The sequence below is a fragment of the Gavia stellata genome, chromosome 3 (genome assembly GCF_030936135.1).
Source record: "Gavia stellata isolate bGavSte3 chromosome 3, bGavSte3.hap2, whole genome shotgun sequence".
NCBI lineage: Eukaryota > Metazoa > Chordata > Aves > Gaviiformes > Gaviidae > Gavia > Gavia stellata.
Genome location: NC_082596.1, coordinates 68431472 through 68458161, shown reverse-complemented (window position 1 = coordinate 68458161; position 26690 = coordinate 68431472). Strand labels below are relative to the sequence as shown.

The 26690-nt window shown below is 37.8% G+C and overlaps 1 protein-coding gene across 1 annotated transcript in view; it reads right to left on the bottom strand.

The window, feature by feature from the left end:
* Positions 1–1318: 1318 nt before the first annotated feature.
* Positions 1319–26690, bottom strand: part of ELP2 (elongator acetyltransferase complex subunit 2) — a 43570-nt gene continuing 18198 nt past the window's right edge. The window contains exons 8-22 of the mRNA XM_059836093.1: positions 26143–26277; positions 25213–25308; positions 23280–23380; positions 21149–21280; positions 20526–20675; positions 17415–17603; positions 15277–15346; positions 12878–12973; positions 12692–12749; positions 6385–6457; positions 5765–5951; positions 4006–4127; positions 3367–3509; positions 2729–2842; positions 1319–1741 (exon numbers count right to left, since the gene is read on the bottom strand). Coding sequence (XP_059692076.1) covers positions 1585–1741; positions 2729–2842; positions 3367–3509; positions 4006–4127; positions 5765–5951; positions 6385–6457; positions 12692–12749; positions 12878–12973; positions 15277–15346; positions 17415–17603; positions 20526–20675; positions 21149–21280; positions 23280–23380; positions 25213–25308; positions 26143–26277 — 1823 coding nt within the window. The 3' untranslated portion in view covers positions 1319–1584. The remainder of the gene's footprint in view (positions 1742–2728; positions 2843–3366; positions 3510–4005; positions 4128–5764; positions 5952–6384; positions 6458–12691; positions 12750–12877; positions 12974–15276; positions 15347–17414; positions 17604–20525; positions 20676–21148; positions 21281–23279; positions 23381–25212; positions 25309–26142; positions 26278–26690) is intronic.

Sequence of the window (26690 nt, the reverse complement as noted above, 5' to 3'; positions counted from 1 at the left end):
AAAAGAGAGGGACAATAAGACGTTTCACTTTTGCCTATAGGCAAGAGGGGCTGCATAGCAAGACGTACTAGTATTGGAAAGTATTATTCAGTATAATCATCAAATTGCAGGTAAGATACTAAATTACAATTGTGACATAGAATGAATTTCCACTTTTGGCAACTTTTTGAAGCCTCGTGAGTGATAAGTTATGTCCTTTTGCCAGGATACAGTCTATGGTTGTTTAAAAATTCCCAGACAAGTAAAATACATGCGTGCTTTAAGCGTTTGAGTAGTGTAAGGAAAGCATGGGGTACTACAAGTAAAACATACCAAAGCATCTTTATTAAGAAATCAGGTTTTTATTCCCCTCAGTCATTTAAAGAATGACTTTTTTAAAGCTGAAAAACAGAACTGAAAATAAAAAGCTAAAATATAAAAACCTTTAAAACATAAACTATAATTATTTTGAAAAGAGTCTGGCCCACTCTGAAAGAACTGTTCTTTAGATAAAGATGCAACGCAGTAAAAAGTTAAGCACAATTCCAATTATTTCTGCACTACCAGTTTGGGTAGCAAGTCGTTCTGCAACAAAAATAATTTCACTCCTAAAGTTTTACTGATTTCTAGTTAGACTTCGGAATTGGAGACAGACCTGCTGAGGTCTATTATCATTCTATTTAAATTACAAGACAATCAGACAAATAAGTTAACTGGTGCAACTTCTCACCAGAATAGATAAAGAGCACTCAAAAGTCAGGAAAGAGTCCAAAGGCAGTATAAGGAATGGCTGCCACCTTTCAGTTCCCGCCTACTGATATTTGTAAGCTTTTCCAGCCCAAACTGTAGAGGATAGCCCTCAAGCAGAGTACGAGGTGGCTCTTCTATAACAGTCTGCTCAGAAAGGCCTCACAGGTACACAGAGGAGACACCAGAAGGTTGAAGTGGTCTCTGAGTTAGGCTTTAAGCCCTACATGACCAAGAATCGTAAGACCAGCACTCTGCACAGCAGAAGAAAGAGGAATATAGACAGCAAAAACAAACAAGCAGGCCTGTCCAAGCATGCAGACACAAACTACTCCTTCTAAAGTAGGATGGTCTAAGACTTGGACCAGGGCTGTAATATACATTCAGAAGGCAATCAGAGAAAGCTATATATTTAACTCTGGTCTCTGGTTAACTGCACATGCTTAAACACACAGTGTTGGCTCTGGCAGGTCCACTAACAGTTGAATTTAATAGGAATAAGGAGTTCAAAACAATTCCTTACGCCACTTGCAACCCCAAGCCCAGAAGAACCCAAGTACTGGCAGCTTCCCACCCACCCCTGGAGTCACAGTGAACAAAGCTGTCTCATTATCCTTCTCCCACCCTTCAGTTCCAGGATATTCACCAACTAAAACATATAAAATACTTCATTTTCCTGGAACTGCAGAATTAGAAAAATATTTGACATTTCAAACTACCACAAAAGTTGCTTTAATAAGTTAGATATCAGATGTTTCACTTTCCACAGCAGAAAACAGAAAATTCAACAATCAAAAAGGTTAAAGCTGAAATAAAGTGTTGTGAATCTGTTTTGCACAGACAGGCGTGCTGTCTTTGCTAAAAAGCAAATCTGTTGACATTGAATATCTTAACACAGTGATCAGCTCCACAACTTGCAAGCTGCAACCACTCGCTGCTGTTCTGATCGTTATGTCCAGCTCTGCCCGCATGATGTCTCCAACATAAACGTTTCACAGCAAGAGCATGACTTTGGCTGCAACAAAAAGAAATCCATACATAACTGCAAAATGTCAAACACAGTTGGGCATGTGAGTGTAAACATCAACATTTATATAATTAGTACTCTTCTTTTAACACTACCAACTGAGGAAAAACTGACTTGTGACAACCAGCAGGTACTAAGTTCTTAAAGTAAGTAGGGCCATTAACAGTAATGGTATTTTATCCTCTCACTCATCAATAATTTAAACAGCTGTTGATTTCAAGTTTTACCACATTAAGCTGCAGGTCTAGCATCTCAGTTACTGAGATGTGACAGATTTCTGGCTTTTAGCTTGCAATTTCCTGTTACCTGGTGTCTCATTCTAACTCACTTCAAGCACGCACAGGCCAAAAGTCACCATCAACTTTCATTCCTGGTACTACCAATGCCAGTATGTGAAGGAAGAATCTAGGAGAGTGCTCCAAGTGAAACATTCAAAGTCTTTCTACAGAGAGTTTCTCTAGCTGTCACCACAGCAGCACCACATGTACCTAGGCATTCCTTTGGTTTCTGCTAGAAGCTGCTCTTGAAAACCTGCTGTCATCCACTCCAAAATGTTTTGCTCACTTATATAGACAGTGGTTCTTCCCCCCCCACTTCAGTGTTTTCTATCATCTTATTTTATGGCTAAGGGTAATAAAGCTTTTTTTTTTTTTTTTTTAAGTTGGGCCAACAAAGGGTAATACTTCTCAAAGCATTTGCATAGCATGAAGTATTCTGGGGCTTAACAACCCCCCTTGGTTTTTCTTGGGGTTTGTTGTTTTTTTTTTAGTAAATCTAAATAATCAGTATTTTTATTTCCAGGTTTTGCTTAAAGACATCTTTAGACTTTCAGGGATCAGCCTTCTCCTGAAAGGATAACAATTTTTTATATACAAATATACCAGTTTCATATCATTTTATATTATAAGAACAGAATTCCAGCACTACTAGTCTCAATAACATTTCCTTGCTCCTAACTTACTTCAAAAGACATACCTGTTATCCACCTCAACACACGTGGTCCAATCAGCTACTGCTGGCTCTTGCCCACTCTGCTTCCATGTGTACAAAATAATTTTCCCATTCTCTAAGCCTACTGCAACAATATATCTACCAAGAGAACAACTGCATTAGTTCTGAAAGAGATTACAGAAGGCAGCTCAGTGAAGCCGGCTCTAATGCAAGCTAGAAAGAAATAGCAAACACTGTGTTGCACCTTGCCCTTCGAATCAATATTTACTTTATCAAGAAAAAATATCACAATTTAATTCAAAGCTTCTTCATAAAAAATGAGCAAAGCAGAAACATGAAAAATGTATTTGGTTAGGAAAAAATAAGGAGCTTATTACAACATCAGACCAGTCAATATAGTTGGAAGAATGAATGTTTTTCAGGTGCGTTAATGCCCCTCTATGCTCTTTTTTTTTTTTGCTTGTATACTGTTTGGAGAAGTCACCATACACCTGAGAAGAAGGCTAGGACACAAAAAATGAGAGTTAATTCAGTTCAAAGAATGGTCAAAATATTTGACAGGTAGATTTTAGCAGCTGTTTAGCCACAGAAAACTGACTAAAGGGGAAAAAATACTAATTTCAAATTAAACACAAAATGGTGTTACAGAAAAACAGCAATACCTTCCATCAGGAGTAAGCACACGGCTGATACTAACAGCAGTAACAGAATCCCCAGCATCCAGTACTGTTGAACAAGGCTTGACTGAATCAAACATATTCCCTTCAGTAGTCACAGATGAATCGCACTGGCCCCAGATAATGATCTGTAAGAAAGAGAATAATCTAGGAATTTTCACTTTAATCTTTTTGTAAATGCATTTACAAAAACATAAGGAGTAACTTACTTAAAATACTCCCAGGGCAAAGTGGATGACCCCTAAAATAGTAAAAAATGTCTATCTACAAAGATTGAACTTTTTAGATAGTCTGTCTGATTTCATTACAAACACTGACAACTAAAACAGATTCTGTTACGAAAGTTAAAGAAAAACGTAGAGACCCATAAGAGTTACGTGACATATGCTTGTCTTACTGTATGAAAAAAGAAGGGAGGAAGTCCAACTGGCAGACCACAGTCTTGTACATACATATTCAAGCACTTTATTTAGCATATGAAAGTCTCACTGATTTCTGTGCAAATACACACAGTAAGCTTTTTGTGTATTTACAGAATATGGACTCATTAGAACACAGCATTTGCTAATCTAAAATACATTTAAAATAATTCTGGACTCTTAAAATTCCTTTTATATTAATTACCTTTTTGTCCCGACTGCCAGTAATAAAATACTTGCTATCTGGAGTCCAATCACAAGACCAAATGATTCGACTGTGAACAGCTGTATTTTTGTCTGTGTATGCACAGCAATTGAAAACTGGTCCTGGAATAAAACATATAGAGGAAAACCCTTGCTTCAACTACTCTACATATTAGAAGTTACTGTTACTCTTACTTACCCTATGTAACAACTGCAGGAATACTTGGACATTATTCCACTCATCTTTACAGCAACTGGGAATATTTAGCACCACATAAATATTTTTTTCCAACACTTACCACAATGATAACTAGCACCTGTTCAAGACCGTATCAGTCAGCCCTTACAGCACTGAAACAGTAGGAACAGTTTCATGTTTTACACACAAACCTGTTTCAGAAGAATTTCAGCTGAAGTATAAGACCTTCAGGTTCTTTCTATACAGGTTTTCCATAAGAACACTGACTTCAAAAGTTTTAATATAGTGCAATGTCTACCACGTGTACACATCTCCCCAATAATTTCACTACAGTTCCTATTTACCAGTAAAGCCCCAAAGGCTCAAATCATAATGATCTAATTGTAAAGATTAATCAGTTCCTAAAGAGACAGGCTGCCATTTCAATGCGCATATAATCAGGCAATAAATCTGATCAGCAGATCAGTAAATGGGAATGATTTTCCTAAGTAGAAAAGGCTCTCATTTTGGAGCACAAGCTTTGAATAATCACTTCTTAGGATGCCAATACCAGCAGTTTTGCTTTACACTGATAATGATGTACTCTGTAGACAGAAAAGTTATTGATGAACAGATGAAAAGAAGATTTCCTCTACTTCCTATGAGAATTCATACTCCTTATCCTGAAACATTGTGTATCTACTGTGGACAATATGCCAAGCTTTAGAATAGAAGTCTGAATAGAAGAGAAATCTCAAGCCAGGATACAACTGGACACTGTCTGAAGGGGCCAAAACTCACTGCCAAGTCTCTAGGAAAACTCTACAGAGCCCAGTAGTGTTTATGTGCTATTAAGCCAACAGTGCAATGATAAATGTTTTCAGCACAAGCATCTGTTCTAGGAATCCATTAAAGTGTTCAATAGCAATCTCCTCATGATTTTGCAAGGCTCAAAGTCTTAATGAGAAAGTCAACTGAATCTTTACTATCAGGTTTTTTTTCCAGACAGAGACAGCTCTAGTCAAATTAATTAATTGTGTAAGATTATCAGAAAGCCACACCAAAGACAGAGATAAATCCTGTCAAGAGACTCAAAGAGTCATGCCTGGCAAACAGGGACAAGGCAGCTCGACGCAGGACGCGGGTGTAGCAATGAAGCTGCCAGCCTAGCCTGCACAGATCACTGAGATGAAGATTTTCCTTGACAGAAGACCAGTTTGATGTTCAGGAATTACACTCCAGCATGTATACTTGATTTCAGTAAATCTAAAACACACAATCACAAGAAGGCAGGAGGACAAATAGCAGACTTCTTTACATCCATCAATCAAACAGCATTTAAGGCCTGATTATATTCTTCTCCACACTTTAATTCCCTTTCTAGTTTTCCTATACACCATTAATTGCACTTCTTAAAGCCACACGAGCCTACAGTACTATTAATTCTTACATGTTGTAAGGAAAACTGCCATTAAAATATTTTACCAATTTTCTTTCAAATATTTTGAAGCCAAAAAATACTGAACAAACAGCAAAGTCTTCAAATGTGTACTTTTTTTTTATTTTACTTTACATATCTTACCTGACTCTGATGAGTCTTGTTTCCTCCACAATGACCAATTCCTGTCTCTAGAAACAGCTAACAAAAATTTGTCATTAGGAGAAAATGCCAGCTGAGTAACAGTCAGATTGTGAAATGACAAACTCTGCAGTTTCTTCCAAGAAGTAGTGCTCCACAAAATAATTGCTGCATGTTCTTTTTTGGAAGCCTGTATTGATGGAAAAAATATCAGTGAGAAATAATGAAAGCAAATATAAAAGTAACATGTTTCAAACTACTAACATGTTAGAGGGCTTGTTTTAAGGCTTGCAATCAAGTTAGAATTAGCTTTCCTCTGGGAAGTTTCAAGATTGTTTCACTACTTTCTACTAATGCTGACAATCTATCAGTAATAAAATGTTTTACACCTATATTTGTAAGAATTTATCCTAATAATATCTTCAAATGAATCATACATAATTTATGAATAATAGCTTATCTGCATTCACTCTCACCTTTGCAAAGCAACTTTCATCTATACAAAATCTTTCACCTTTAAGTGAAAAAACAGAATTCAGCCCAAACTCAATTCTGACACCTGCTGTATCAGCCCTAGAAATCTGGTGGCACTTTCACTAGATGGTGCTAGACTCTTTTCTTACCTTACATGCTGAGGCAATTACAGTGTTTGAATTATTGCAAGCAACACAAAAAATTTCATATCCATGTCCATATCTGAAATAAATGTGGAAAGATATTTAAAGATATTTAACACATCACAGTCATTTTTGCAGTATGTATTAAGCTTCTTATGTTAATTTAAATCCCTTCACAAAAATGAAAGGCACCTGCCAGGAACTTCTCACCACTGTTTCAGTATTACATCCCAAATAACTCCTAATAACGTTCAGCACTCAATATAAACATCTGCATAAATTCTTTCACATTTAGGAACTGACTACAGAACAATCTCTCCAGCCCATTCCACAGTCCTAAACCATCAGCACTGCAGAAGCTACACTAATGATTAACTAAGCAGACTAAAGCAGCATTTAATGTATTCTTATTTTCTTGTAAAGCAATTTTAACACTACCAATAAAAATCAGAAGCCACATATTTGAAGATCACCAAAACACACCACAAACACCCAGCCAAAGCATGCCTGTTCTGTGAAATACTGAAAAAAGACTTCTGAACTAGAGAACAAGAATCATGTCGAAAAAGGAAGACAACACTGTAAAAAAACCCAAAACTTTTAGCTTCCTCCAGAAAGTCATTTTTAATCAGTCTTTGCATGAGTTCTGCTGGAATTCAAGCTCACATATGTGGACTGGGATTTAACTAACAAGCAGAAATGTCACACAGACTAACATAAATTAAAATCAGTCACAAAACAGACTGGAAGTAGAGTAAAAACGGAGATGCAATCTATAAACAGTGGACAAATATCAGCTGAATACCAGTGGCAGGGGGGTTTCCTTTGATTCCTAGCTCTGAAGAGACGGGCAGTTCTCTTAATAAACTTCTTTGGTCAGCAGTGTTGCAAAGAAGTTCTTACATGGGATTGACGTTCATGGGATTTAACTTGCAGCCAAAACAGCCATCTGTTCAAATGACAAATTACTTTCTGCATCTGTTGAACAGAGTCCAGAAGAGTCGCTGGTGGGCATATCACATAGACAGACTCCCACACTCATGTCTGAAGATTAGGGATGTACTGCCTTTTCATGAGAAGTAACTGTGCCTGGACCTTCACGGGGGAGAGGGACTGGTGGCTGCGCTTAATTGGAATGTTAATTTGCAAATTTGATTGTATCTTATAATGATGAAGGTATTACTGCCCATCTTTCCCTTACTCTGCTGCTAGTAGTTTTATCATAATGCTTACTTTTAAAGCACATTCCTGGAGACTATTGTGTAGTGAAAATCATTGAAAGTCAAGTTCTAAAACTGAAAAGTACTTATTCCTTGAAAAGTATAAATTTCCTGAAGGAAAAAGAACCTGTGAAACAACTTGTGAAACAAGTCCTCAGTTACTTTGGTTTTATCTCTTAAAAGTAGTATTGAAGAGCACTTGACAGAAACATTTGAGCTTCTGCATGCAACTTTGTTCTTACTAAACAGAAGTATTAAAATGTAATCTTTCTCTTTAAATTAAAATAAAACCTAAAATATCATCTTTTGCAAAGTCACATGAGCAGGACTATCATAGTGCTGTCTCCATTAAAGTTAGCAGCAACAGGAGATGCTGTTTACAACAGTATATGAGCCTTGCAAGTATAGAAGCTCCAGTACAACTCCTTCCCTTGCCCCCATGCATGCAATGTGATCCCTTCATTATGTAGCACAACACCAAAAAAAGGTTCACAACTGAGAGAAGCAACTGCATGAATGAATAATGAAGTGACATTTTCAACCACAAGCGATTTTGCCTTAGCAATGTGCAATTCATAGCATTTTTTTATGCACAGATAAACTGACTGGACTTTCAAAGTGTCCAGACAAATGATTACAGTAATTTTCTAGTGTCAAAAAGGATCTCTCAAGACTTCCAGGTGTATTACATAAAATGTAGATAACATATAAACATATATATTTACATCATCACTCAGGCTTTCAACTCAGCCTTCTGCATATAAACTCTCTATGCTAATTTTCCAAGAGGCTAAAGATTAGTGTATTCTCACAGGATTTATCATATTTTTATTTTAAAGTTATTAAATTATGTAAAAAATTCAGCAAGTTCTTCATACTAAGACCTACTCAAATGAACAGTTTTCAAAACCCAACACTAATCTTTCAAAATTTGGTGTCAAGTTAGAGCTGGGAATACATAAATGTCAATGACAAACAAGCTATTTTTAGCAAGTCAGTTCCTCACAGTTTTTCTGCTGCTATGGCAACTTGAAGTCTACATTATGCGATTTCATGTTACCTCTTTCAAGATTATCCTGAGCAAAAATCCTGCAAGTCTATGAATGCTTTACATCTTGTTGCCCTTGCATAAAAGAATCCCTATCATTAGCAGTGTCTCTAAAATAAAAAAAAAATTGCTCAGATAAGTCACCTGAAGACGAACATAAAATGCAGTTATTTTAATGAATGCAGGATATAAAAGCAGATAGGCAGTATTCCTGTAGCAGAATATCAAAGACTAAAGTCTCACTAGACTTTGAGAAATGTCAAAGGCAAATGAAGAAAATTTTGGCCTTGGCTCGTTTTCACTACTTAAAGATCCCTCATCAAACTACTTACGTGAGTGGGTACATTAGCGGCCATAGCATGCTCAGGAGAAGCAGTTAACATAACAGTCAGAAATTACAAAATGTGCAGATATGGTCTAATATCCACCAGCTTCCCTCCTAGAAGCACTTTCAAGTACAAACACAGTAAAAGAGCTTAAAAGCATTCAAAGAAGATTGACTGCCCGGTTGAAGGTAAAAATGAGCTCCCAAACCTCCCACGCGGTCAGATGAAGGCAACCTACAAACTGTTTTCCAAAAGCTTTTTATTTCCTGCCCCCCAACTTTATAAAGGTAGCTGTAATCATCAGCAAAGATTCAACATTCTTCTTGTTCCTTCCTGAGACCACTCTTTCAAGAGATACAGATAAATAAACCCATAAGAGCTCAAGACAATTCATTTCTTTGTGCTATACTTCAAATAACAATACTAAAACTTTGAAGATTGTGGAAGTGTAGCCTAATGTTACCAGGGTCCTTAGGGAACAAATAAGGTGACAACCTTCATTTGCAAATTGTTGTGAATCTCAGAAAAGAAGAAACAAAACACAGCTGAAGAATTCTAAAACCTGCAACCTCAAAACAATTATTGTCATGACCACGTAACACTATTATCTTTGCAATCCAAAATGCACTCTGTCAGCATTCAATACCTGAACTGGGTTTGTAACCGTCTTACTCAACATTCATCGATTTGCTCTGCCACTAGACACATCCTATTTTGGCTGCTGCTTCCATCTATTGGATCTTACAACTTTGTTAGGCTTTAGGGGGAAGCTCCTTCTTCAATGCCTCAGCCTTTACTTCTGTGTAAGAAAGACAAACTTGATCTGCAATTCTGTGCCATGAAGTGGAAAGAAGCAGAAAACTCCTTATGCAGGGAGACCTTAATACAGTACAGGCAAGGTTTTAAGCAGATGTGCTGTGCAGACAGACATAAACAAAGGCTGCAGCATGGAAAGAGAGGCCCATCACATTCCAGAGCACAGATAAGGCTGTGAAAACGTGCCACAGTTCCTTATAGCAGACCAGAAACCCTACTATTCTCTAAACCTTACTATTCTGACAGATGGCTGACTTGGCCACAGTGCTTGTGAAATGGCTGAGTTTAAAGTTTTCAGTGTAATGAGAAAAAAGGACAGGAGAGTTGCTACCCTGGACTTCAGGAAAGCAAGCTTTAACCTATTCAGGGAATTATTTAGTAGAGTACCCTAGGAATCTGCTTTTGATGGCTTAGGAGTCCTTCAGTGCTGGTCAGTCTTTAAGAACCACATTTTAGAAGCACAGGAGCAGGCAATTTCACTGTGTTATAAGTCAAGCAAGCAGGGCAGAAGACCAGCTTGACTGAACAGGGAACTCCTCGTGGAGCTCAAGAGGAAAAAGAAATTGTATGATCTCTGGAAGCAAGGTCAGGCTTTGCAGGAAGATTATAGAGCTGTGGTTTGTATATGCAGGGAGAAGACATTAAAGGCCAAGTTCAGTTAGAGTTGAAACTGGCCAGTGTTGTGTCAGATAACAAGGGCTTTTTTAAGTATGATAAGAGCAAGAGGAGGTCTAAAGGAAACATTGGACCAATACTTGTTGAAGATGGTCAGCTGACTAACAGGGATAAAGAAAAAGCAGAGGCATTCAATGCTTTTTTTGCCTCAGTCTTTAATAATACTCATATACCTTCGGCTGCCTGGTTCCCTGAGTCGGAGGACGACAAGTGTGGGAGCAATGACTTTCCATTTGTGGACACTGAAGTTGTTAGGGACCAGCTGTATCAGCTGAATGTTCACAAGTCCATGGGGCCTGATGGGATTCCTCCTAGAGTACTGGAAGAGCTAGCTGATGTTATGGCAGGGCCTGTCTCAATCATCTACCAAAGGTCTTGGGAGTCTGGGGAGGTTGCTGCTGACTGGAATTTAGCCAGTGTTATTCCAATTTACAAGAAGGGCGTGAGGGAAGACCCAGGAAGCTACAGATCTGCTAGTCTAACCTCAGTTCCTGAAAAAATTATGGAGAAGATTACACTGGGTACTACTGAAAGCCATTTAAAGAATAATGCTATCATCAGGCACAGTCAGCATAGGTTCACAAAGGGAAAGTCCTGTTTAATTTGATATCCTCCTATGATAAGGTCATGTGCCTAGTGGATGAAGGGAAGGCAGTGGATGTAGTTTTTCCAGATTTTAGTAAGGCTTTTGATACTGTCCCTCACAGCATCCTTCTGGGCAAATTGTCCAACTGTGGAACGAGTGGGTTCACGGTGCGCTGGGTGAGGAACTGGCTGAAGGGCAGAGCTCAAAGGGTTGTAGTGCATGGGGCTACATCTAGCTGGCAACTGGTCACCAGCAGTGTTCCTCAGGGTTCAATTCTAGGGCCAGTTCTGTTCAATATATTTATCAATGATCTGGATGCAGGAGTTGAATGTACCATTAGCAAGTTTGCTGATGATACCAAACTGGGAGGTGCTGTTGACTCGCTTGAGGGACCAGAGGCCTTGCAGAGGGATCTAGATAAGATTGGAGTATTGGGCAATGGCTAATGGGATGACATTTAACAAGTCCAAATGCCGGATTCTGCACCTGGGATGGAGTAACGCCAGGCACAAGTGTAAATTGGGAGAGGAGTTGCTGGAGAGCAGCCCTGCAGAAAGAGATCTGGGGATGCGGGTTGACAGCAGACTCAGTACGAGTCAGCAGTGTGCCCTGGCAGCCAAGAGGGCAAACCACATCCTGGGGTGCATCGAACAGAGTATAACCAGCCAGTCAAAAGAGGCGATTATCCCTCTGTATTCAGCACTGGTGAGGCTTCCCTTTGAGTACTATGTGCAGTTCTGGATCCCACAAGTTAAGAAGGGTGTGAAGGCCCTTGAATGCGTCCAGAGGAAGGAAACAAAGCTGGTGAAAGGGCTGGAAGGAATGTCCTATGAGGATCGGCTAAGGACTTTGGGCTTGTCCAGTTTGGAGATTAGGAGGCTGAGAGGTGACTTCATTGCTCTCTACAGCTTCCTGAGGAGGGGAAGAGGAAAGGGAGGTGCTGATCTCTTCTCCCTGGTATCCAGTAATGGGACGCATGGGAATGGTTCAAAGCTGCACCAGGGGAGGTTTAGACTGGATGTTAGGAAGTATTTCTTTACTGAGAGGGAGGTCAAACACTGGAACAGGCTTCCTAGAGAGGCGGTCAATGCCCCAAGCCTGTCAGTGTTTAAAAGGCATTTGCACAATGCCCTTAACAACATGCTTTAACTTTTGGTCAGCCCTGAAATGGTCAGGCAGTTGGACTAGATGATTGTTGTAGCTCCCTTCCAACTGAAATATTCTATTCTGTTCTCTTGGAACAAAGAGGAAAAACAAAAAACAAACAAACAAAAAAAAACCCCAAAACCCAGGGATCAGTGCCCTAAACGAACTTAAAAAGACAAACATCCAAAGGGACGAAAGTCTGATCATTACAAATTCAAAAGAATAGCTTTGTGCTAAAACACATACATATTTCACGGGTACAGAAACAACTAATGAAATAAAGTTTTGTGACATATCAGTTCTAATTGTCATTTTCTGCATTGTTTCCTAATTTTTTATATACATATAATTTATTTATTTTACAAGCAATACACTGCACACAAAGTCAAATCAGGTAGTAAAATAGGAAGAGTTACAAGACCAGACTACATGAATATGTTGCAATAGCTTTCTGGAAATTTTCTAAATTAAATAAAAAAAGAAAAAGAAAACTTACAACTTCTGAATTTCAGGCCACAATGTATTCTGCAGCAAGTGATCCTCTGGGGGAGGTTCTAAAAGACATTCGTACAACATATTCAAATTTGGTACTAAGTAATCTAAAAATCAGCTAAATAATGCTTCAAGTTTATATCTAATGAACCTCATTCTCTATTTCCTACAATAGAAATGAATCTCATACCTGTAAGGATCAAGGGTTGAAAATAAATCTCAGGATACTGATTCGAAATGGTATTAAAGGTTTCTTCATCCTCAGCTGGTTGAACAGCCATATCTCCTATTCAAAGTAAGGACTTCATTAGCTAGAGAGAACATACTTGACAGGAGGGAAAATATGAGCACTTATTATACAAGTAAAACACATCTATTGTTTTTACAATATAAGTAATTGAACTTAGGTTTCTCTGCTTCCAGAGTTACAATAATATGAATATTAGAATCTAGTTATTCTAATGCACATGGGAATGAGAAGAGAAAAAAATAAAAAAAAAATCTAACCTTCATACTAATTCCATTCCAAGACCAACCTCTCTCCATTAGCACAGTCTCTTTTAGAGATTCTTAAAGACTTTGATTTACTTGCAAAAAGCAGTCACCAGGAGTTGAACCCGCGCTTCCCCAATGCTAAACCTTTCCTCCTGTATTTGAAAATGTTTAAGGCAAAAATCTCAGATACAAGTGATGAATTCCCAAATTTACTGTAGACCCCCAAATGAAAAGCCATGCTTGCAGAAATGTATCTACAATTTGCAAACTTCAGCAAAACTGCCAACGGCTCAGCCCTTAGCTCTAGGCAAAAGTACCAAAAATAAGTGAAATTCCTCAGTTAATTTTAAGTTGAAATTCAACTCTATCCTTCACTTTGAAGGCATTATTTAAGAAAAAAAAGTATGGAGTTGTGAAACAGTTACTCTCAGACAGAATCTAAATTCTTGCCAAATGCACATTTCAAATACAGCAGTTTAAAAAAGCAGGTACAGAGACGTTAACAGAACAGAAATACTATCTTCTCATCCATCCTGTCTTCTCTCCCCTTGAAAAAGAAATTAGCAGCATTTACCTAATTTGAGACCACTATCTGATCATCGCTTACCATGAAGATTCCTCTACAGACTAAGCAAGAAGAGAGGTCTGTGGAGCTTTAACCTAAGCCATCAGTGCTGACAGCATTGGATGGACAATGGTGGACAACGCAGGAAAATTTGACAGCTTTTCTACTCATAGTGCTGCTATTGGGTGTACCGCATGAAATCGATGGAAATTAGTTATTCTGTTTGTGACGATACTCTAGGAGACGGAAGTTTTGTTCCCTCTCTCAGTGGAAGGACTCATGAGAAAGCAGAAAAAAGAGTTTTTGCCAAAATATATTTTACAAGTTACTTCAAGTACAACAGAACTACTTTTCTCTCACAGAAGATTTAGGATAATTTAGCTGTATTGCCATTGAAGACCCTGGAGACAAAGCTTATTAAAATGCTTCCTTTTTTAATTCATACCTTCTGATAAAGCTTTCAGCAGAGAAAAAACAGGTCCGACCTAATTTGTAGATTCCAGTGTAAGTGCATTTTTACCACAGACTTTATTAAACACCAGATTACCAGTCCCATCCCCAGTCTCAGGACACTACTCACTTATTTTTGTCATTCTAGACAGGTATTTGTTACTCCTTTTTGGTCCCCCCACAATGCAATCCCCACCACTTCAAGAAATTCATCTGGTGCCTCACTAGCCTTTACTGACAGAACACTAGTTACTGTTGGCTAATTCTTCCCTCCCAAATACTGTCACAAACCATCATTTACCTGGAGAAGGTTTATGGCTATTCTCACTGGAACAGAAAATGTGACTGATCCCCCTCAAAGCAGCATTACTTTTATAAGCCTCTACAAGGGTGCTAACATTTGAGGGAGAGTGTGAAAAGGACTCCAGAATGTAGCTTCGGAGGTCAAGGTATTTTACAGAGAAACCACAGGTAGTCCTGCTTTAACAACTTTGAACCTCGTTTTCACTGTATGGTATTCAATACCAATTTTTTTTTGGCTAAAAGTCATCAGTCTTCTGGGGGAGGGGTGGGTGGGTAGCGAGCATGGAGAAAACAGAGGAACAACAGCTGGTGGAGGAATTTTCGAATATCCTGCCCTGGCTTCTCCCAGACCCATCCCAGGAGAGCAATGAGCCCCAGCACCCGTGTGAAACTCATCAAGATCAGTCAACACGAGAGGCTCTCGGGAGCACTGTGCAGACTGAGTGGGGTTACTTCCAACAGGGGTGCAGGACACAGTATGGAAAGCAGGGAAAGAGCATTTTGGGTTCACACAAGACATTAGGGGATATTTAGGGGAGAAACCAAAGGCAAAGAAAGGGAGGAAAGATTCTCACTTGTGGGGTTTTTTTTTTATTTTTAAGCACCATATTTAGGTGCTACCAGAGAAATAAACACTTTGCACAATTTTAGTTCTAGATTCTAAACTTGCAGTCAAGCTTACAATGTCAGACCTACCAAAAAGACGTAACTAAAACAATAATTTAAAAAAAGTTTCCACATGAAACACCATCACCATTATTCCTCATTAGCCATACCTTCAAAAACAGCTTTATTGGATAATCCCAAAGCTGGCACAGTTGCACCTTCTGGAAGATCAGATGATTGCTGAATTTACAAAAAAAAAAAAGTTTACACACAGATTGTCATGTAGGTTCAGATTTCAAAAGCCACGGTTTAAAGGAATCCCTGTGATAAAGAGTGACTTTCTAGAAAAGTGATGGGGGGCACTTTGAAAAACTCCCAACTTATCCAGAACATACCCTGGACAAAACAAAGACCAGTACACTGCCAGGAAAAAAAAAAAAAAAAAGCTTTTCTAAGGCGTCAGCTCAAGGGTTTTGCTATAAAGCACGCATCTTCACCCCTAATTACAGATTTTCTTCCACAATTTTATTTATTCTAGGATACACGTGATAATTAATCATCTGAGAGCACTGCAGTTTTTAACACAATAGGACTGGAAAATAGTCTGTTCTGAGGTGAAATAATAAAGCAGCATTTTGGAAAAGGGGACAGAGGGCGAGTGCCTGTGCCCACAACTTCAAACACAACCCAGTACGTAGCACAGATGTGGCTGAGTACGCGTCTGTTTAAAGCAGCACAGAGGAAAGACAAAACATCAGATGGAAAATACTTCCATAAACATATGGGGGAAAAAGCCAAAATTTACAAAGGGTAAGTGAATTTGGGGTCCTTTGGGCAGAGATGGAAAAAGACTAGATTTAATAGCTGTAAAACCCCCTTCCTGAGGAGTTCAAAGACAGACTGTTTTACACAATTGGATTAATAATTTAGGTGACAGCTTAAAACACTGTGTTATTTATTTAAATGCTCATAATTTGATGAGAAAAATGTATGACACACACACACACACACCAGTCTAAGGCCTTTAAAACAAAAACGTTTCTTCATTACAACCCAAAGTACAATACAATGCCATGGATTTGAACTGAATATAATCCTATTCAACCCTTTTTGAATATAAAGCTGGCTTTTTTGGTTTTAAGTATTTTTTTGGGAAGGCGTTTGAGCTAAATTAAGAAAAGGCTTACCCACTTGAATGAAAAAAAGCATTCACAGAAAACAGTTTCAATAAAGCTATTTAAGAGTAGCTGTATCATTAGAGCTCGTAAAGCCGCCTTCTTTAAAACAGAGCCCATGTGAAACACTTTGTGATATCGTGGATCAAAAAATAGCTCTCAGAGGAAGAGCTGATAAGGCAAGTCTACATGAAAGTAAAATAATGACATCTGCCAACATTTTAAAAGCACAATGTTATTTGTACAATGTCATTAATACAAATGCTTACAGAGTCTTACAGAATTAAAGCACTAAATAGCTACTTATGTAACTTCTTCCTATCAAAAATGAATAGATTTCTTTCCCAGATATTTCACGTTTTAAATGAAATGGAAAGGCTCATCCACCTCTGAGAAGCTGCACAGAAACACCACTTTTGGGCCAGAAGTGCAAAAAGCATGCAAGGCACTGTACAGAGGCAACTATCCTGAATGAGGTCTGCTCTACAAAACGCAGAGAAAAACAAAATTAGATCTTAAAAAAGCAAATGGGGAGCAATTCTGCAGTCTTATCTTTCCACAGAATAGGAAAGTATACTTATCAACAACTAAAAAGTGAAATGTAAAGGCCTCAAGAAAATTTCCAACGCCAAGAGGAAATAAAGCATGAGCAAGTACATATCTGTAAATATTTATATGTAACAACTAAAAACGGTGCTGAAAGCTTTACCCTATTTCTAAGCATACAATTAAAAAAACCAACACATAACCACACAACAATAATTACATCTAGACAAGACTACTACACCCTTAAATTAGCGAGAAGCACATTCCCAAGCTTTATTGTTTGCTTTGAAATCACCAAGTGTGTGCAGTAGTCTACTTGGTCTGACTTATTTAAAATTTACCCATACTCTTTGCAATCTTCAGAAACTAGGTCTTGTTTAGTTTCGAATACAACCTGTTTTATGACACAACACCATAAAAATACATATGAAACAACACACGTGGAAGCAAGGAAAAACAAGGTTAAGGTTTCAGAACTATTAAAAGAATTTTTATGGAGTTTAGTGCAATCTGACATTTTCTAAAGCATTAATTTTATTTACACAGAAGAGAGCTGTCTTCATTTAGCATTGCTTTAGCACACTTACATAGGAGCACAGCTTCTCCATTGGAATACCAGTGATGTTACTGAAATTCTCTATAAAATTCTTGGGAGCACGAAAAACTCTAAGCACTTTTTCATCTGCTCCTGACACAAACTGAAACCGGCCAATCATTGCCAGACAGCGCATGTCATATCCATGTACTTGAGGCCTTGCAATTTCATGCCAGGTTACCTAAACAAACAGACATGCAGTTAAAACACAATTCTTAACCAGAGAGGCAGCAAGATTTTGAGTTCCAAAAAAGTACTAATACTTTACTTGCTGACTTTGTTAACATAAAGGAAAGTTAATAGCAACCTTCTACTGACATTCATAAAACTCATGTATGCTCACATACACGTTAAATCCTATTTTTTCACCAAATAATTCCTGTAATTAGTAAACTGTGGCCTTGCATAGGTATGTTTTAGGCATTTTCTTACCTTTGTTACTAAAGGGACACCGCACTTCCTGTGACTTCTTTATGCTAGACAGTCAGGAATAGGACTTAAGTTGCTTATGCAAAAGGAGGATTGTACACTACTTACCACTTTCAAAACTGTAGATGTAAGAAAGGTAGTAATAAACTACCTTGCTTCCCTCAGCTGCCTTTCACAAAGCACAGTAGCACTGCTGTCAGCAGGCTACAAGTTCCTACTTCTCCTCTCCTTTAAATACTTGATTTTAGTGAGACCATTTTATAGAAGCTTTGCAAAAAACTGACAAAACCAAAGTAGCTTCTTATAGGAAAAACATCTGGAAAATCCTGATGATTTCAGAAGCGTTTTCATTTCATTTTTTTTTTTTTCTAGTTTCCTGAAATATTCCTATCCATGCTTCAAGTATTAATCCAGGAAAATCAGAATTAACGGCTGACCAGAAATGATATAGAAAAGTTAGTTTTATACTCACACTAAGCAAAAACTATTGGCAAAATAAGATATGAAATCATTTAAATCGCTTTTCTAAAAATCTAATTTATTCTACACATGAAAAAGAAAAATCAATTCTTCAAAAAAAAAAAAAAAAAACCCTTGTTTTCTAGCAAATACACTTCCATGAAAAGATTTTTAGTAAGTGTCATTTGCTATTACTCCTACATGACACTTCAGTTGGAAAAATAAAGTGTGCACTTCTGAATTATAACAGCTAGCAGAATTAGAAATAATTTAATCAATTAGAATTAATTTAGACTAGTTCAGTATTACAATGCCTGGAAAACTGCAGCCAAGACTGAATTTACATTGTACGAGATATTATACAAACATAAAGGAAAGGCATTACGTTGACTGTAAACTGTATATATCACACTAAAAATTCAATTGAGTTTCAAATGTTGAAGCTTCCCATAGAACCTGAATGGGATATTTGAGAGATCCTACAAAACCTCATGTTTTCACAAGAGCTTGATTACTTTCCAAGGAGAAAAAAAAATTCTTAAAAAAACCCCAAAAACAAACAAACAAAAAAACCCCACCAAAAAACCAAACAAGCAAACAGTGCAATGAACCCTTCTTACTCTTTACTACGTGCACCTTTGCATACTTTAGAACACAGCACATAACAGGAATGAAAAAAACCCAAAACCCAAACCTCAAAACAGAAAATGAGAGGGTTGCGTCATGCAATAAGCCTCTTCCAGAAAAATCAGGGTGCAAATTTGCATGACAAATTGAAGCTTATTGTTATCCCTTATTTCTGATATGTGACTCTAGTACAATACCAGAATTGAGATTTTAAAAAGGGATAATTATTTACATTTAACACTTAGTTCTCTTTTTAAAGAGAAAAACCTGAATATTGAGCTTTTCATAGATATCTGAATCATCCATTGTGTCTTGTTAAGACAAACATCAGATGTCATCTGTTGTAATTTTCCAGATGGTAAAGAAATTAACACATTTTAAAAGCCTACATTATTTAAGTTCATGAGCAGCAGAACTAACCACCTGGTTTTGAGGGTTCAGAAGTCCTGAAAAAACCCCTTCAGATGACCCACTTCTATCTCAGCACTCCACCTCACCCCACCAACAGGATACTACAGCTTTCTCTCACACCCCATGCAGCAACAAGTGTTGGCATTTCTTGAATTTACACCTGGTCAAACTAGCCAGGTGGGTGCTCTTTGTCAGAACAGGAAGTACAATAATTCAGTTCACACCAAACTTAGATACAAAGACTGCCATCACTCTGCTAAATCAATTAATTCAAAAGTTTCAGGGACAGCAGGAACACCTGTACAGGTAAATCATACAAAGCTCAGTGCTTCCAGAAAACAGCAGCTTTGATGAGACAGTTGTAATAGCCACCCTTTGCCTCCCACAACTAATAGCGCAGTTTGCACAGGGCCTTACGTGACTTCAATCAGTCTAGTTTCTGACAGTTTCCTGAATGGAACATTAGTACCGTTCTACCAGAAAAAGCTGTACTTGTAGATGCGGAAAATGCATGAGCAAGTAGAAACAGGAACTTCTGCATTCCTAGACAGGGTTTCCCACACCAAATTTTAGACTTATTTTGGAACACACATATTCAGGAATAATTCTTCCTGAAAAGTTGCTTGCACAGGTACCAACTGCACTCATGCAGTTCAGATAATCATTCCAGTAAAACAGTCACAAACAAAAAATCATTCCAGTAAAATAGTCATAAACAAAATAGTGTAAGAAATACAGTGAGAACTCTGCTTAGATTAAGCTTGTGTAAAAAACCACAACCAAAGTAGAGTTTCTTTATGATTACCTGCAGCAGTGCTTAGCCAAGTGTTAAACTAGGGCAATACATGGCTACTAGAATCAGCCATGTATTCCTCCTTCTGAATTACTGCAGAGCCTGGTTTTTAAGATACTGGGAGAACACTAACTGAAGGTAACCCAGAGGTGAAGTCAGGATTAAACAGCAGTCAGGCTATGTCATTGCTAAAACTCTGCCACTAGTATTTTTAAAGCTAAAACAGCACATATTGAATGACCAAACCAAGTACTTACACAAGCAGTTTTGACCAAATCATGGCTTGGGGGAATTTAAGGTTTGAATTATATTCAGGTGACTTGTTCCAAACTCAGGATAGACAAGCCCTCTTCACCAAGCTCATCAAAGCTTTGAAGATCATACCTCTGTCTCTTGTTCTCTTTTCCATGGAGCGAAGAGTCTAGTAGTTTGATCAGAACCAACACTGATGATAAACTCTCCTTCTGGATCCCACTTTACATCCTCTACACAGTTAAAATGTCCTGAAATCACAACTTCTGGAGTCCATTCTTTCTATTAAAAAAGTCACCAAAGCAGCAAGTTTTCAATTGACTGATTGGCATATTCTAACCAAAATAAAAGTATCAACATCCTTATTAAGAAGGAAAAAGACATTTGAAAACAACAAATTATTAGAACTCAGAGTAGCTCAAGAGACACAAATACTGATTTATTGCTCCAAACTAAAAGAAACTTGTGTTATTGGTTCAGCTGCCACTTCTGAACAAAGCACAACCACACAGGAGTTCAGTCTCCTCCACTGACTTCATGGTTCCCACAGGGAAGGAACAGGTTTTAGAGCCTGGGAGATTGCAACCTCCTTCCTGTGCAGAAGTGAGACTCCTACAGAATATTATATTCGGAGGACTATTTCAATCACTAATTTTAAATTGTACTGTTACACTTTTCTGTTAACGACAGAACTTACCTCAGGTGACATAAATGTAACTGTTTTAAGCACTAAAAATAATAAAAACCCAACATACCTTATTAACTGTAGCCTGTTTCCAAAGGTGTAATGCTCCATGAAAAGCATGAGCAACGATCATTGAACCATCTGGACTAAACTGGCAGTCAAAAAATCCAAGAGTATTGCCACCCACTTCACCTACCCGCACCTGAATTAAGGATCAGAAGTGAAATATCCATGAAAATGGCCTTCCATTCGTATAAACTCATCCTAATCTCATGAGATTAAAATTGAGCTATAGGCAAGAGTTCACATTACACACAAAAATACATTTAAAGAATATTTTAAATGCAAAGTTAAGCACTAAAATATCATGGGAATTAAAGCTACATGCCACTTTAATGGAGCCTCCCTTCATAAACATCTCGGAATAGGATCTTGCTCAATCACCCAGAGGAAGAAAACACTATGCTAGATGAGACAAGAACCCAATCTTTCTATGTTTCAGTCCAGTCTGTTGGATGCAACAGTTTCTTGTCATCTGTTGCCTTGCTATTGTTCTGTTGGACAAAATGGAAAAAAGGTCCAAAGGAACAGTGGTTTTCAATTACTTTTTTTTTTCCTTAATTTCCAAGATTCACTACCATATCTCCACTTCCCTCTTTCTCCATGAATCCCTGCAACTTGCTTCACATTCCTTCTGTGGCATATTTTGGCCTATGTTTTGTGCCTCCCTTGTGACTGTACATGCACATATGCATGCATACACACATGCCTCATAGTTACTCTAGTGCTCTTCCAAGTTTTTAATTACATTAAAAGATTATTAAAGTTATATTTTCAAGTTTTATTCAACAGATAAGAACACGATTCCTTTCAAGCTGAACTCTTTAACATATTATTATGTTAAATTATTATACAGCTGCTTTTAAGATCATGATGAAATGTATCTATTCTTCATTCTAAATGGCAGCATGGACTACTATGTCCATTTTATTAGCACTCATTCAAAAAAATACCACTCATAAGGAAGTGACTTTGACATGCCATGATAGAGGCAGAATTCTAGTCTCACCTCTGAGCAGGGGAATGACTTTATGAAGACTTCTTGTTCACCGTAACAAAATAAAAGAGAGAGAAAATGGGATGTTCTCTTTGTGCCCTTCCTCCCTGCAGGCTTCCAGCTCAGGTTTCCCTCCCTCAATGCAAAAAGGATTGTGGCAGTTAAACTGTCTGATCCGAACTACAAGCTGCACATTTGAGGTCTAACCTATGCAAACGGAATGTAAAAAACTTGCAACAAGCTTTACTGTACAACCCATTTTTAGAAGGTTGTAAGTTTAGCCACAACTAAGCAGCACAACTAGGTACAACAAATGACAGCTCTATGGGATCACCCTATTATGAACTAATTTCTACTTCAAGTAGAAAGGCACAAGAACTTTTCAATGGAATAGCGGAAAAATTAAATACACTACTGTAATTCTCTTCTTTCTCCCAAGAGAGGATTAGAACTTTCTTTGTGACAGGAAAGACCATAAACAATGGTTGGCATAACCCATCACAAACAATTTCGGCTGAACTATTGCAATTTGGAAAAGCAGGTCAACTGAAAACAAAGACATCTACCAAAACACTAGATAAATCTAGTTGTACCACTTGCTTATTTAAGATGACCCACATTAGAACAGTGTTCAAAATACTACAGTGAAACATGAGTATCCAGCTAAAATGGAAGAAAAACCTAATGACACAGCCCACGAGCAAGTCACTGAGTAAAACCAGGCTTGTGAATTGCATGTCAGTTGCTCTGTAGTAACTGCTTGGGTGCACACTCCCACAAGGATTAACTACAAATAATTCAGGATGGTTTCTTCCTCTTCTTACCAGAGTATACAGTGTGTGTTACTATGCAGCACCTGACTTGCTATACTATGAGTGACATTTGAGCACAAACTCCCTTTAGAAACTCCCCAATATGGTAATAAGGAATCAAACAAGCAATAAAAATCATACTACATCACAACATTTTTGAAAAATACAGTTTTTCTTGCAACACAGCATCAGAATGCGTATTTTTGCAAGAAAACGCTTTTGCCTTGCTCTCCCAGCATATTATAGAGTCTTTGATCCCTTCAGTACACACACAATGCTGGAAACACAACTTTAATACAGTAGTACTTACTGTGAGAAAGACTGACACTTGCCTGTTCTAGCCAGACTCCAGATTCCTTATCAGGTTCCCAAATGATCACAGTTTTGTCCATTGATGCAGACAATATCCTCATTGGTTGTTGCATGCTGCCATCTACAGTACAAGGAAAACTATTACCCTACAACTTATGAAAATCTTTTCTAAAAGAATTTGGTCATACTGAAATCCAAACACGCTAAGAAAATTGTTCAGCATCAGAGATGTACAATGCAGTACTTAAACGCCACACTTAACAGGCTCTACGTTCTTACCAGGCATTCATTAGGAAGTATTGTATTTTTCAGCCATAATCTCCCAAAGGAAATGCAAAACACGTACATGAGAATAACCATGTTCTACCATTTATTCACTCCAAACTGATATTGAAACAAATGTAATTTGGAGGAAAAGCTAGAACTTCACAGAGGGACTGCATAGCAGTTCTCAGTTCTATTCCTCAAATAAGTTTCTACCAAGAGATTTACAGTTTAAAACAAAATAATCCCTATGCCAGTATTCACTGGGGGTCTTTTGCCAAATTAATTGTTAGATTCACTAGGGACTTCAATAGACTCTAGCACCTTGTAATACATACAGTAGTAAGGAATGGTCCCCAAAATGCTGTGAAATGCTACAGACAACCACCCAGCACAGCCGTAATGGGGAAGAGGGAACTGGTTCATCACCCAATTGGGAATCCCCGTAGGAGGACCACTGAGAAGCTCTTCTTGAAAACAGAGACATTGGTGGGCATCTCATGACAGCACCAGACCTCCTACCTTCTGCATTGAGAATATGTCTCTCAGATCAATCTGCCCCTACTGAAGAAGAAGATCTATTTTGGAGTACCCAAGACTGGGCAGGCCACAGATTGCAAGCAGCTGCACCTATGCAGAAGCATGACGTAAGACACCTGGAAAACTTTATGGTCTAACAGGACAGTTTTTCAGATTGCAGAGCAAGACTTAGATGCTTATGTTTTGCCTAAACCTTGCTTTAACAGGCAAAATCTTTTATTGGGGTCTACAAAAAAAATAATGAAAGAACAGATAACCAAACCAATATTTCTAAAGCAAGTCCTGTGTCTTTCACTACAGGTATTTTGACATTCTAATTGCACTCTACTGTTCCAGTGTTATATATACACCTGCAAAGCTGTGCTTTGTACTGGTGAAATCACCTGCCATCAGTAACTCTAAAACATCTCAGAAAAAAAGGCACTTTTGCCAATACAAATATACATGGGCATTCTGATGGTGCAAGCATATCGCAAACCAAGAATCTCTTTCCCTTATAAGCCAGGCAGACATGCACCAGCAAATCAGTTCTGCAAACAAGGCTGTCAGAATTTAAGGATTTAAAAAGAAAGATAAAGACTAGGGCAAAATGCAATATTAAACTTTAAATAACAGTTTTTTCAGTGAGAGTCTGCATTAATGCCTTAAAGCTAAATGCTAGAGAAAACTAATACTCAAGGAATCCTTGGCATGTTATATTAATGCACAGAAGACTAAAGATTAATCTTCTGAATGTTGCTATTTGATCCTTTCTAGTCCAAGAAAAAGAAAAAAGTGCTCTTGAGTTAATGGTTACCTTCCAAAGAACAGACATCTCAAGTACATGTATCATTAAACAAACTAATTTTTATTCCATGAACAACAAATCAGTTTCGATAAAATAACTGAGCTGTATTGGCTTTATTTTGTTCATTAAAGAAAACACAAATAAAAGACAGCATCATGCAACACACAATGACAGACAGAGCCTGTGCTGTAAGATGTGCTATCGTGGCACATTCAGCCAAAACAACCACTTACTTATAAAACATTATTTGCAGAATTTTCATAGACCTCAGTGACAAGTGAACATGCAAACAAACAAAGATATAACTGTACTCTGTGTATACAACACTTAACATAACTGCTAAGTGTTTGGTATCTGTTTACCTTTGGAAAATGGAGGTTGCCAGTGAACTGCATACACCCAGTTCTCATGACCAGCCAAAACCGACTCCAAAGTAATTGCGTAACTTGTATCAGTACCTACCACAAATCAGAGAAAAGCTCATTTCTTTCTAAAACCCAAGAAACTAGGTAATTTTTTGTATCTTCAGTGAAAAAATCAACTGCTTTCATCATCTACCAATATCTCAATAGCCTAGTGACATTGAACAGGTCCTTGAAAACCTACTTTGCCGCAAGCCCTGAGTACCAGATTGACACTAAGAGGTCAGCCTGTTGCCTCAGAGTGGTATCACAGAATTCCTGCAGAATTCGCAAACAATTTTGAAGCAAACTGTCTCACATTGGCTCTACCCATACTCTTAACTTAAGCATATCTACATCTCCAAATAGCTGTAAATACAAGCACTGAGATACTTCAAACAATGACTCAGTATTTGCAGCAAATAGCATGAGCACTTTTTACACATAACATCATACAAACCTTATTACATTCCTTAAGTTGCCTAATAATTTACCCCACAATGTCAGCATTGCAAGCCTCTGATGCTACAAAAAATTAAAGGTATACTAAACTCAAGGAGAACTGCACAACAGCTTACCTCCCACAGACAAATACATCTCCTGACTGTACTGCATTTAGAATATGTGTAACAATGCATGTTGATATTAAGCTCTCTCACTGCTTTATCATTTTTTGTAACACATCATTAACTTTACATAGTAACGGCTTTAAGCAACAACTCCACTTTTTCTAATAGCTGAATAAAAATAATGCAGTCAAACTGATCCCGGATTCTTCTAATACAAGAAACAAAACAAATTAGATGGTAACCATTTTATCAGCCCCCCTGAAACCACGAACAGACACACAAGTGAGAAGTTGTGCAAGAGAATTTTACAGCTGTTACCTACCTTTGACAGTAAAAACATTCTCTTTCAGTCTTATGGAATCATCTTCAGTTTTTGGCAATTGCTGTGATTTTGTACACACTTTCCAAATTCTTATCAAACAATCCTGAGCACAGCTTGCTAAGAAAAGGTCTTGACCTATTTGGTTAAAAAAAAAAAATTAGAGCCAAGTTTTCATTGCTTTTTCATTGCAACCACTGCCATGACCAACCTACCATCTTTCCAAACATGCATTACAGCATTATCCTAATTTTTCCTATTGTACACAGTATCATAACACTGCTGTTTTATTTCAACAACAACTCAGTCTCCCATTTCAAAGTCTCGACTAGTTTAGAAGACACTGACTATGGGCTGCTTATAAGACATGGTAAATACTCTAGATATGCTTCCCTACTACTTATGGCCTTCGTTCTCGAAATTGACAGCCTCAATACTCCTCAAGAACTCCTTTCCTCCTTTTCTTTCTTCAGGATTGTAGCGTCCTCCAATTCCTTCTATTTTATTTTTGGCATTGCAAGAAACATTTCACTAGCTAACATCTAAATAGG